We start from the raw sequence: 14,097 nt of genomic DNA, 5'->3' as shown, positions 1-14,097 counted from the left end.
CTTGTCTCCGCCCACTGCCACTTTAGCCAATTATATTTCAGCACCCGGGTTGCCAGATAGTGGAAAACAGCGTATTTCATTCATTCAGTCAGGAAGGCTCTCTAAGCATGCGTCAGTGACTGAAACGTGCCCTCTGGTGGACAGTAGCAGACTCAGAACTGAGACGCAGATTCAGAGTTCCACATGAGGTTATTAATCAGCTAATAATATTAATATTACGAGCGTAAACATTAGCTGAGCAGGTCTCATTGTAACCCCGTGTCCAGGGCAGGATTAACCAATGGCATTATGGACACAGGCCCAGGGGCCCGTGCGAACTTGGGGCCGCTGCGAGGGGGGAAAAATGCAGATTTTGGAGTGTCTATTTAGGCTAAGTGCAAACACTTTGTTGGAATAAGCTAGTTGAGTGATTCTCGCCCATCACTGTTTGAGCGACAGAGACAACATAACTAAAGAGCGCAACCGACAGCAGCGTGAGTGGCGTCGCTCATAAAGCGCATGGCAACATCTTTTGACACGATCGATCATGATCCCGGTCCGAATCCAGCATCTGATGAACACATTCTTCTATTATCCCCCACTACATATCAGATTTTACCTGCTCTTCATCACGAGGAAGACAAGTAGAAATCATCAATAAGTGTGTGTATTCTGGAGGACTCAGATTCATAGAGCTGAATTGGAGAGGTGATATATCTAAATCATGTGCAGTATAAGTGTGTAGAAGTTACACATTAAATATCAGTTTTAGTACTGCTTCTGTGAACTTGAACAAGTATATTAACATCCATTAATTTTCACTTGTTTTATTAGTATATTATTTTCAGTGTGCTATAAATGCTTTAAAATGAGTTAAATCTTTGTAGACGACTAATATATATATACTGTATATCATTGATTTTAAAAGTGCGGACAATACATTATAGATTTATTTGATTAAAAAATATTTTATTAATCTTATTTTTTAATTCAACTATAGCGGCCAGGTCAGGGGTCTACAAGACACTGTGCCCAGGGGGCTCTGAATTCTTAATCTGGGCCTGCCCGTGTCCTAACAACACGCTACATGAGGAGATGCGCAGTGATGAGCAGTTTAGAAACACCACAGAAGTGTAAATCCAGCCATTCAGAAGCTCAGAATAGTGCACTCACTGCACTCCAGCACAACGCTCAGCTTTATAATCTAATCAATACATATTAAAGCTCTTGAACATGAGTAAATGTAGATGCTGAATCACTGATGTGTGTTGCTTTGCTCTGAGTCTCAGTTCTAGAGTTCAGTTTCAGACGGGTTATTGTATTCTCCAGATCTGAGCTGAACTATCTGCTGCTGCTTTCAGTACATGGTGATAAATGTCCTGTTGTCCAGTAATGTTCACACTGGGGGAAACCGGAGCACCCGGAGGAAACCCACGCCAACATGGGGAGAACATGCAAACTCCACACAGAAACACCAGCCGAGACTCAAACCAGCGATCTACTTCTTGTGAGGCCACAGTGCTGCCAAAACCCGTCCTTCTTTTTAAAGTGATCTGTAATTTAGAGCTGAAGGTTTTAATGAAAGCATTATCATAAGTGAAAAGCTTTAGCGTTCTGTTCAGCATTTGGTTTCCCTGTGGAGGAAATACACAGCATTACCTTCACTTCTATTAATCCTTCATCAACTTACTGCTAAACCCTGCAGTTTAAGGTTGGTGGATTGCTTGTAAACAGTGTGAAATAATGAAGTGTGACTCCACTGATGTCAGAAATAAAAGCAGGAGGTGAAACAGAGCTCAGTCCTGACACACACACACACACACACACCCCTGTCGGACAGGTTCTTCCTCCTGTGGCTCACACACACACACACACACCTCCGTCATCTTGTCCATCTGTGTTTGAGTTCCTCCAGCTTTGGCTGTAATTACTGCCTGTTCCTTTCATTAACTCACAGACGCTGAATTATGAGCCGTGCTCCTGTGCAAATATTTAACCAGAGCTGTTTCCTTCACAGTGCTCATATTCAGGACGGTAAATATCAGATATGCTGCACAAGGTGCTATAAAGACCATATGAGTCGTGTCCAGCTATCACATGATTAAAAACACACAATATATGTTCAGATGCAGCACTGAACTCACACACACACACACACACACACACACACTGTAAAGCCCAGATGTGTTAGCTTAGACAAACAGCTCAGACTGCCACAGTGTAATCTTATATAGGCGTCATCTAAGAACAGTGTGTGTGTGTGTGTGTGTGTCAGAGAGAACAATGACCTCTGGCCATGGACATCTGCCAAAAAACAATGCTTATCTTACCTATAGTTTGTTTTATTTCTAGTCAGACATCTAAAGATTCTTAAATCAAGGAGCTTTTATTAGACAAGCAAGAAAGATAGTGTCGCTTCCAGAAATAAAGAGTCAAAATGAAGAGAGTGGGGCAATGGGGGAAGCAAAAACAAGATTATTTAGCATGTTTTAAGGAGAAACTCACTTCATTTTGACTCTATATTTGTGGAGAACTAGACTATATTTCGTGCTTGTCGATAAAATGCTTCTTGATTTAAGAATCTTTAGATATTTGGAGCAGAAACTCAAGTCAGAAGTGCATTTCTTCAGTGTGAGTGTTGTTTTTTGTGCTTCAGGCTTTGTCTTCAGTCGTGATCTTCAAAGACTTCCCCAGGAAAGAGCTGATGTGCATGTTATCAGAGATCAGTCTGAGGTGAGCAGCAGCTCTTCTCGCTCTCACGTTAGCATCTGCAGTGTGTAGACGAGCAGATAACAGACCAGCGCAGCCACAGCTACAGATACTGTACGCCTGCTCGGTAGACCAGCAGATGCTATCACAGCTCGCCACTGCGTACATCACGGCTGATCAACAGCACTCGCTGGGTTAATAAAGCATGAATGGCTAAATGCTAATGAAGCACTAAAGCGTGCAACATTAAATCCAGCGAGCGGCATTATAGCAATAGCATGCTAAAGATGTTAAATATGCTACAGTCATGCGTTTGATCATGTTTATGTTGGAACTGCATTGGTTTGGATCAGGTCTATTGGAACCACTGTGGTGTGCCACAAGGCTCAGTTCTCGATCCCTTGCTTTTTACATGCCGATAGGAGACATCATTAAAACATTATGCAGATGATATTAAAAATAAAGCATCAGCAAGCGTTTCTCAACACAGCAGGAATTATTTCACATGCAAGATTGATGATATCAGTGATAAATAAGCTCCAATAATCTGCCTCCTACAGCATCGTCCCAATGTAGAGCGTCAATAGCAGAAGGAGAGGAAGAACTGTCTAAACTGGTGAACTCCTCCAAATCAACAACATCTGGATCTTATACCGGTCAGATTATTGTCAGAACTTCCAGAACCCGTTCTTAACATTTGAACTCATCCCTGCTTTTAGAATATGTGCCTGAAGCTCTTAAACTAGCTTTCATTAAGCTTCTAATTAAAATACTCAGCTTGATCCCAACGAATTAGCAAATTAAAGACCCATTTCAAAGCCTTTCCCATCAGAGATACTACAAAAAGTCCTGTCTACTCAACTATGTTACTATGAGACACATCTGGGTTTAGAGCATTTCATAGCACAGAAACAGCAAACATCTCCATATGCCTTCAATGTCTACTGCAGTAAAGCTTATTTATTAGGGACTAGTGAAATGCTACTCGTGTGGTAAACCATGCTTTATACATTCAAAATCAATCTAGTAGCATGCTTGCTCCATTACTATTGTTAGCAACATTCTAAGAACATGCTAACACTTTGATAAACATACTAGGAACATGTTTAAATGGATATGAGCGTGTAATTTCAGGTGCTGGAGTCTCTGAGGAGCTGATTTGGGTGTGTTTGATCAGTAAATGTGTTTTGTTGTCGAGCCTCCAGGAACAGGGTTGGGAAACACTACTCAGACATCTACACAACATGCTAAAACACGTCAGCTACAACTTCATGTGTTGAGTCAAATATACATGCTGTGGGTGAATATAATAGAACTGATTAAGTGAGTGAATTGGGCTTATAATCAATTCTTGAAGACATTGTTTAGTTTAGAGAAGAAGTGTAACATCAGTGACACATGAGAGTGTTAACACTGTAAAATCAGTATAACCATTGAGGTAACACCGGTTAAACAGAGAGAGAACACTGAATTTTTAAAGAGTTTTTGGAAGTATAGTGTAGATTTATTCAGTGTGCTGTACGGACTAGCCTATAGTGTCTGTTTCTGAATAATATACTGATGTACACTTGTTTCCTGTGCCTGTATCAAGCTGAGTTCTTGTTAATCCAGAGATTTTCCTTTAGTGCTGGACAGTAGCGTGTGCTGAGAGACAGAAACACTGCTTACTGTAAGCACAATTATCACCAATTTCACTTCATTTCTAATGTGTTTTTCATGAAAATCTAAACAGAATTAGTGTATAAAGTGATCACAGCTCTTTAAAGTAATGGAGTTATGAATATAATCTGAATATTTGGTGTAATGTTTCTGACTACACTTAAATTCAGTGTGTTAACACACATTTGTGTCATTATATGAAGTGTATTTAAGTAGCACATTTGGGGAAAATGTACATATATATACACACTTTAATATAGAATGGGTCAAAAACACTGTACTTTATAAATCACTATAGTATTTTCCCATGTGTGTGTGTTCTTGCCTGTATTTGGGTATTTTAAGGCGGAAGTGGGTGACCTTTTGATCGATTCCGGAGTTTTGCGTCACTCTCGCGTTTCTCCTCCTCCTCCAGACTGAAGAGTGAGTGTGTGTGTGTAGAGTCTTAGAGGTGCTCGAGTGTGTGAGTGTGTGTGTGTGTGTGTTTCAGCATGTTCTCCGTCGCTCGGCTGCTTTTGCTGCTGCTGCTGCTGGAGATCTCCATGAGCTTGAGGAAGATCAGCCGACACAACGCGCTCAAAGTCCGACAGGTGACACACACACACACACACACACACACACACACACGCTCAGAGCCATACAGGTGACACACACACACTCAGCGCGCCTACACATCTAAACACATCCCACACACACCCTCTCTCTCCTGGTATACACACTAAATGTACCATAGTGTACTTTTTGATTTAATGTAGTAACATGTAGTAAATTGTAGTAGCCTATACACACATGGAACCATACTCTAGTAATTCATAGTAAATACTGTAGTGTTTTTGTACAATACTAAAGTAAAGTGTGTTTAGTAGCTATTTACAACTATAATAATACTGTAGTGTACTTTAGTTTTTACTGCAGTAAATGTGGTGTACTGTATAGTATAATGTGCCCTACAGCTGTAGACAACGGCAGTACTGGGCCATTTGTTTATATTACAATAGTTGTCATGTTACCATAGCAACTGTATGATCACCACAACAGATCAATAAATATAGTTGTTGTGTTACCATAGCAACTGTAGAATCACTTCAACAGATTGATTAGTATAGTTGTTGTGTTACCATAGCAACTGTAGAATCACCACAACAGATCAATTACTATAGTTGTTCTGTTACCTTAGCAACTGTAGAATCACAACAACAGATCAATTACTATAGTTGTGTTACCATAGCAACTGTTGAATCACCACAACAGATCAATTACTATAATTGTGTTACCATAGCAACTGTAGAATCACCACAACAGTTTAATTAGTATAGTTGTCCTGTTACCATAGCAACTGTAGAATCACCACAACAGATCAATTACTATAGTTGTGTTACCATAGCAACTGTAGAATCACCACAACAGTTTAATTAGTATAGTTGTCCTGTTACCATAGCAACTGTAGAATCACCACAACAGATCGATTAGTGTAGTTGTTGCGTTACCATAGCAGCTGTAGAATCACCACAACAGATCAATTACTATAGTTGTGTTACCATAGCAACTGTAGAATCACCACAACAGTTTAATTAGTATAGTTGTCCTGTTACCATAGCAACTGTAGAATCACCACAACAGATCGATTAGTGTAGTTGTTGCGTTACCATAGCAGCTGTAGAATCACCACAACAGATCAATTACTATAGTTGTGTTACCATAGCAACTGTAGAATCACCACAACAGTTTAATTAGTATAGTTGTCCTGTTACCATAGCAACTGTAGAATCACCACAACAGATCGATTAGTGTAGTTGTTGTGTTACCATAGCAGCTGTAGAATCACCACAACAGATCGTTATAGTATGGTTCAAAAACACCACAGTGTTTACTATAGTATTTTCTAAAGTCGTATATCAGTATGTTTTAGTATTCAGTTCATCTTACTGCTGCATACTATAGTATTTATATAGTAAATTGCTAAACTGTAGTAATTAATGTATTATATGTTTAAAGCTACATTAAAGTGTGGTAAACAGTCTCATTAGTATAGTATTTAGTTATCCTTATTACTGTGTCCGCTTTACTATATAGTAAGATCTGTAGTGAGGTGACAATAGTGTAAATGAGCTGCTAATGTAAAACTGTGTGTCCAGTGTGCTTAAAAATATGGTAAAATGATAATTTCAGCAAGCACCCTGATTGGCTGAGTTTAGGATTACATTAAAGCTGAAATATCAAACATTCCTTTAAAGGTTATGAAGTGTAAAACTCCCTCCAATACTCCTATATTTTAACTAGTAATTACTTTATTTGACTATAGTTATAACTATTAACAGGTGTAGTGCAGTTACCACATCATTACAAACACACACACGCACACACATTAATTTTAGAGATAACTTGATATCATTTGTGCTATTATTATTATTATTATTATTATTATTATTTAAAACTGTTTAATTTAATTGTTGTTTTTGAAAAATAATAGAAGTAGAAGAATAGAGTAAGAAACAAAGTAAAGAATATTGTAAATAATAGAAGAAAATGTAGACTTGTAGAATCAGCCGTGTGTGTGCGTGTGTGCGTGTGTGTGTGTGTGTGTGTGTGTGCGTATGTGTGTGTGCGTGTGCGTGTGTGTGTGTGTGTGTGATTTTGATACAGCTGTACATGATGGTGCATTAGAGACTGTTAGCTGTTCAGTGTTTCCAGTAATGTGTGGTAAACACTCCAGCGCTCTGCGTCATCATCAGTGTACACTGTGGAAAGAGCACATCAGACATGTTGTTGTGTGTTTGATGTGGTCAGCGTTGTGTGTTTTCTCTGTGAGCGATTAGTGCTGATTAAACTGAATGTACAGCACGCTCATACAGTACTACATAAAGCACACACACACACGAGTTATATGCTCACTGTCGGAATTAATACATGTATGCACAACAATGAGCGGCACGGTGGCTCAGTGGTCAGCACTGTGGCCTCACAGCAAGAAAGTCTCTGGTTCGAGTCCTGGCTGGGTCAGTTGGTGTTTCTGTGTGGAGTTTGCATGTTCTCCCCGTGTTGGTGTGGGTTTCCTCCGGGTGCTCCGGTTTCCCCCACAGTCCAAACACATGCGCTATAGGGGAACTGATCAACTAAACTGGCCGTAGTGTATGAGTGTGTGTATGGGTTTTTCCCACTACTGGGTTGCAGCCGGAAGGGCATCCGCTGCATAAAAACATATGCTGGAATAGTTGGCGGTTCATTCCGCTGTGGTGACCCCTGATTAATAAAGGGACTAAGCCGAAGGAAAATGAATGAATGAATGATCATTTAAGGCAAATGATGCTCACAGACACACATGCATAAAAAAAACATGCACACACACACACACACACACACACACACACACACACACACACACACACACACTGCAGTGTCTGTCTATTAGATTATTATATTCTGAAACACTAATCTCTCTCTCTCTCTCTCTCTCTCCCCTCTCTCTCTCTTCTCTCTCTCTCTCTCTCTCTCTCTGCAGGAATGGAGTGATGTTGGTAAGTCGTTGCACAATCCCTCAGTTCACAATGTCTTCATTGTTTTGGCAATCTTCAGTGTTTGACATGTCAACTATAGATATGTGAAAACACACATTGTACTCTTCGCTGAATGATTAATAAAGCTTTACATTACTCAACTCTACAGATAATCACATTTGAGTACATTTGATTTGTACTGAGCTGAATAATCTCCATCAACTGATAATAGCATCAATGCGTTTGGCTGTTATTGTCATGTTGAAGCGGTGTGTGTTCTGCAGGACGTGTCGTTTCTCTCATTGACTCTTACTGTAGGGGTTTGTGAGGTGCTGAGGGGTTTCCTGATCTCAGTCCTTCATCAGATCTGCTCTTGTGTTTCTGTTCAGCTGATCCTGCATCAGTGGCTGTTCTCTCATTTACATCTGCACTGTGGATCATCTCACACTGATCCTAAACGCTGCTGATAAACACTGTATAGGGGCTGTGTGTGTGTGTGTGTGTGTGTGTGTGTGTGTGTGTGTGTGTTTGTTCTTGTAACATGTGTGTGTTTGCGATGTTTGTCTTTGTTCTTGTAATTTTTGTTATGGGTGTGTGTGTGTGTGTGTGTGTGTGTGATGTGCGTGTTTGTTCTTGTAACGTGTGTTTGTTTGCGATGTTTGTGATGGGTGTTTTTGTTCTTGTAACGTGTGTTTGTTGTTGTAACGTGTGTGTGTGTGTGTATCTGTCTGTGTGTGTTGGACAGATGCTGATCTCCCTCAGCTGCAGCTGCAGACGGTCCTCTTGGATCAGGAGGTGTGTGTTCGTGTTCGACTCTCCATCAGGCCTCTCTGTACGTACAGCATCATCTTCATATTCATCATCTTCATCATCTTCGTTCTTCTTCATTCTTCATCTTCACTCATTCTTCACTCCTCCATTCACCGCTCCTGTGTTCTTCTCTGCAGTGTCAAATGAAACTCTGGAGATCGTCTTCATTAACCCTGAGATGGGGAAATCAGACACACTGATCATGAGGAGAAAAAACACACTGCTCTTGGTATGTCTGACCATAACACTAACATAACCATAACATAATACTAACATAACCATAACATAACCATAACATAACACTAACATAACAATAACATAACCATAACATAACACTAACATAACCATAACATAATACTAACATAACCATAACATAACCATAACATAACACTAACATAACAATAACATAACCATAACATAACACTAACATAACCATAACATAACAATAACATAACACTAACATAACCATAACATAACACTAACATAACCATAACATAACCATAACATAACACTAACATAACCATAACATAACACTAACATAACACTAACATAACCATAACATAACACTAACATAACCATAACATAACAATAACACTAACATAACAATAACATAACACTAACATAACCATAACATAATACTAACATAACCATAACATAATACTAACATAACCATAACATAACACTAACATAACACTAACATAACCATAACATAATACTAACATAACCATAACATAACACTAACATAACACTAACATAACCATAACATAACACTAACATAACCATAACATAATACTAACATAACCATAACACAACACTAACATAACACTAACATAACCATAACATAACACTAACATAACACTAACATAACCATAACATAACACTAACATAACAATAACATAACACTAACATAACCATGACATAATACTAACATAACCATAACATAACACTAACATAACACTAACATAACCATAACATAACAATAACATAACACTAACATAACAATAACATAACACTAACATAACCATAACATAACACTAACATAACACTAACATAACCATAACATAATACTAACATAACCATAACATAACACTAACATAACACTAACATAACAATAACATAACACTAACATAACAATAACATAACACTAACATAACACTAACATAACAATAACATAACACTAACATAACAATAACATAACCATAACATAACACTAACATAACACTAACATAACCATAACATAATACTAACATAACACTAACATAACACTAACATAACACTAACATAACCATAACATAATACTAACATAACCATAACATAACACTAACATAACAATAACATAACACTAACATAACAATAACATAACACTAACATAACCATAACATAATACTAACATAACAATAACATAACACTAACATAACACTAACATAACAATAACATAACACTAACATAACCATAACATAACACTAACATAACAATAACATAACAATAACATAACACTAACATAACAATAACATAACACTAACATAACCATAACATAACACTAACATAACAATAACATAACAATAACATAACACTAACATAACACTAACATAACAATAACATAACACTAACATAACAATAACATAACACTAACATAACTCTAACATAACAATAACATAACACTAACATAATACTAACATAACCATAACATAACAATAACATAACACTAACATAACAATAACATAACAATAACATAACACTAACATAACCATAACATAATACTAACATAGCCATAACATAACACTAACATAACCATAACATAACACTAACATAACACTAACATAACACTAACATAACCATAACATAACACTAACATAACAATAACATAACCATAACATAACACTAACATAACCATAACATAACACTAACATAACACTAACATAACACTAACATAACCATAACATAACACTAACATAACACTAACATAACACTAACATAACACTAACAATAACATAACCATAACAATAACAACACTGACATAACACTAACATTACAATAACCATAACATAACTGTAGTATAACACTAACATTACAATAACATTACACTAAAATAAAAATAACAACACAAACATAACCATAACATAACTCTAACGCTAATATAACACTAGCATAAGCATAGCCCAGTGTTCAGTGTGGTAAAGCTGTTTCTGTCTGGTTCTGAGTCTGGATTGTTCCTCCAGTAAGCCGACAGAGCTCCAGTGTTTGCTCTGTTGAGTGTAAATGTGTCACACGTTCAGTCACAGTTGGGTTTTTGCTCCAGAGCAGTGCTTCTCTCCTGCTGTTTCACTTCATGTGTGTTTTTCCAGACTGAAACATGAAAGTCACACTGTTATGAAAGTACATGAAGTAAATGAACGTTTACACTGTTTATTTAGCCAGCTAACGTTGTTAGTCTTAAGGTGAACAGCTGATCCACGTGTGTTTTCTCCTGCTCCAGTGGAACAGCAGTGCTGGGGATCCGTTTTTTCAGCCGTACAGAACTAAACTCCAGATGAATGAAGCGAGCGCAGTGTCCCAGCAGGCCGTCGTAAGTGACCGTCTGTGTGTGTGTGTGAGAGCGTGTGTGTGTGCAGTGTTTCTGACCATGTTTCTGTCTCTCTGTCGTCCTCCAGTGGATCCTGCGCTATAACTGTTTCTCAGCTCCGTCTGGATCTGTTGTCTCAGTCTCTGCTCACAGTAATGACCAGACACTCATCACTGCGTCACACACCGTCCAGCACACAGGTGTCCATCTGTCTGTCTGTCTGTCTGTCTGTCTGTGTGTGTGTGTCGTTTTCCTTTAAACTCGAATGATAAACAGCAAATGACATCTAGAATCACCTCGTCTGTGTGTGTGCGTGTGTGTGTGTGTGTGTGCGTGTGTGTGTGTGTGTGTGTGTGTGTGTTTCAGCAAAGCGTGAGGAACCTGTTCCTGAAGCCAGAATCACAGTGGATGAGCAGGAGAAACGCTTCAGTTTACTGATGAAAACCCAGCAGAACACCAAGATCAGCCTGTGCTACAAACACTCGTCTGCTGAGTGTGTGGAGATAAAACACCACGGCCAGGTAAACAACACACACACACACACACACACACACACACACACACACACCTGAGCTTCAGAACCACTGTACTCTAGCTGACATTAACCACTGTGACGGTAACACTTTAGTCGAAGGGGTGTTCATAAGCCTGTCATAAGCCCTTTATAATCATGTCAAGGATGTGAATGAGATGTTTATAACTGCTGTTATTAAGTGTCGTTCACTCCGTTATCACAATTACATGCAAAGATGATGTTGTTTGTTGTGACAACTTGACATAAACAAATACATCACAGCCTTTTTTTCTTGTTGTCATGACAACTTGGCGTTACCAAGACGATCATAAATCTGTCATAAACATGATGTCATGTGGCGTTATGAATGAGTCATGCTTATAAAGGGCTCATGACAGGCTTATGAACACCCCTACACTGCTGCTGAGGGGAAATACAGCAAAAGGTACTAGCTGTTTCAGTGGTGGTCTGGGTCGTTTTAAAGGTCGGCGAATGGTTTAAAGGTTTGGGTTGTTTTGAAGGTTAAGGTTAATGAAAAGTTTTGACATATGGGTCATTTAAAGGTTAAAGGTTAATAAGAATGTTTAGTGGTTTGGGCACGTTTAAGGAGAAACTACTGTACACTTTCACTCTGCACACACACCCAAGCCATGTCATTGGCTGGGTAGTCTTTATTAACCTTGGCTAACATTAGCTAATACAACTGTTCATCAGTATCTTGAGAAACAGTGCTTGTGTTTCAGGTTGACCCACAGGAGCGTCCAACAGTGAACCTGAGCTTCCCTCATCTGGTGCCATGTGTGTGTGTTCAGGTCTGCATCACTTCAGTGTGTGTGTGTGTGTGTGTGTGCGTGTGTCTGTGTGTGTGTTCTTGGCATTTTAGAAACGCATGACATCAGCATTATACTGTGTTTACAGCTGTGGTTTGATGGCGTCGATGTCAAACGGAAAACAGAGTGTCCCTTAAAAGACAGGATCCTGTCACGTGAGTCACGCTTCTGCATCTGTGTGTGTGTGTGTGTGTGTACAGTACCCTGTATACCAAATGTCCCCATGAGTATAGCAAAACCAGTATATTTGGATGTTTTTTTTGGTCCTCATGAGGAAAAGTGCTGATAAATCAGACTGAATGAATTATTTAGAGAATGTAAAATACTGCAGAGGTGTGTGTTTAGGGACAGATGAAGGAATATACAGTCAGAACATCACAACAGCTGTGGGAGGTCCCCATAAAGACACAAGTGGATCCTTATGGGGACAACTGTACAAGTGTGTGTGTGTGTGTGTGTGAGAGAGAGAGAGAGAGAGAGAGAGAGAGAGAGAGAGAGAGAGAGAGAGAGAGAGAGAGAGAGAGTGCTCCTGGGTGAGTGTGCACACACATGTTGAAGTGTTTTTTGTGAGGGTGTGAGTGTGTCTGAGTGTGTGTGCACGTTGAAGTGTTTGTGTTTGTGAGAGAGAGTGTGTGTGTGCATGTTGAAGTGTGTGTTTGTAAGAGAGTGTGTGTCCGTCTGCACATGTTCATGTGTTTGTGAGAGAGTGTGTGTTGCTGTAACTCCTCTGTGAACACTCCTCAGTAAGTGTGGAGTATTGATCCCTCACAGTGTATAAAGGCATCAGTGTGTGATCATATGAAGGATTAATCCCCTGTAAAAGCTCTGAAGAGACTAAAGTCTGATGTGCTGCTGGAACGTTTGAGATGTGTCTGATCCAAACATCCTGCTGTTTCATGCAGCTCTGCATATCAGTGTTGAGATTATTGTCACTCCAGCACAGACTAATGAAACCTGTCAGATTAAAACACACATAAACATGAGTGTTTATCTCTGTCTGTCTTCTGATTATATAATATAATGCAGTTCTACTGGGCAGGTTGGGTTTTGGTGAGCACAGAACTCCTCATAGAAACCCTCAGCGGGTGTTTGATCGGGCTGAAGTGAAGCTCTGCGGTTCCCTGAACTGTATATTTGAGCAGTGCTGCCGTCTGCTGCTGGGTTCAGTGTTACAGCTGAAAATGCTGATGTTGTCTCTTAAAGGGACAGTTCATTCCAAATTTATTTTATTTATTCTCCCTCAAGTGTTTCCAAACCTTTTTGAGTTTATTTCTTCTGTTCAACACTAAAATAGATATTTAGAAGAATGCTGAAATGCTGGTACCATTGACTTACATTGTAAGAAAAACAAATAGTATGGAAGTCAATGGTTACAGGTTTGCAGCATTCTTCAAAATATCTTCTTCAGTGTTAAACAGAAGAAAGAAACTCATGAAGGTTTGAAATAAGTAAAGGGTGAGTAAACGATGAGAGAATTGTCATTTCTGGGTGATTTTCTGGGCAAAAATGAAAAGAAAGCACCTGAAACAGGTTTAGAGG

General features: G+C 38.9%; 1 protein-coding gene across 1 annotated transcript in view; it reads left to right on the top strand.

Annotated features, from left to right (window-relative positions):
* Positions 1-4,780: 4,780 nt before the first annotated feature.
* Positions 4,781-14,097, top strand: part of LOC130234267 (interleukin-17 receptor E) — an 18,809-nt gene continuing 9,492 nt past the window's right edge. The window contains exons 1-9 of the mRNA XM_056464542.1: positions 4,781-4,937; positions 7,847-7,862; positions 8,587-8,673; positions 8,789-8,880; positions 11,128-11,217; positions 11,303-11,414; positions 11,581-11,735; positions 12,472-12,540; positions 12,647-12,713. Of these exons, the coding sequence (XP_056320517.1) occupies positions 4,839-4,937; positions 7,847-7,862; positions 8,587-8,673; positions 8,789-8,880; positions 11,128-11,217; positions 11,303-11,414; positions 11,581-11,735; positions 12,472-12,540; positions 12,647-12,713 (787 nt within the window). The 5' untranslated portion in view covers positions 4,781-4,838. The remainder of the gene's footprint in view (positions 4,938-7,846; positions 7,863-8,586; positions 8,674-8,788; positions 8,881-11,127; positions 11,218-11,302; positions 11,415-11,580; positions 11,736-12,471; positions 12,541-12,646; positions 12,714-14,097) is intronic.

Source organism: Danio aesculapii, chromosome 8, assembly GCF_903798145.1.
Source record: "Danio aesculapii chromosome 8, fDanAes4.1, whole genome shotgun sequence".
Classification (NCBI taxonomy): domain Eukaryota; kingdom Metazoa; phylum Chordata; class Actinopteri; order Cypriniformes; family Danionidae; genus Danio; species Danio aesculapii.
This window is presented reverse-complemented; position numbering and strand designations above follow the sequence as displayed.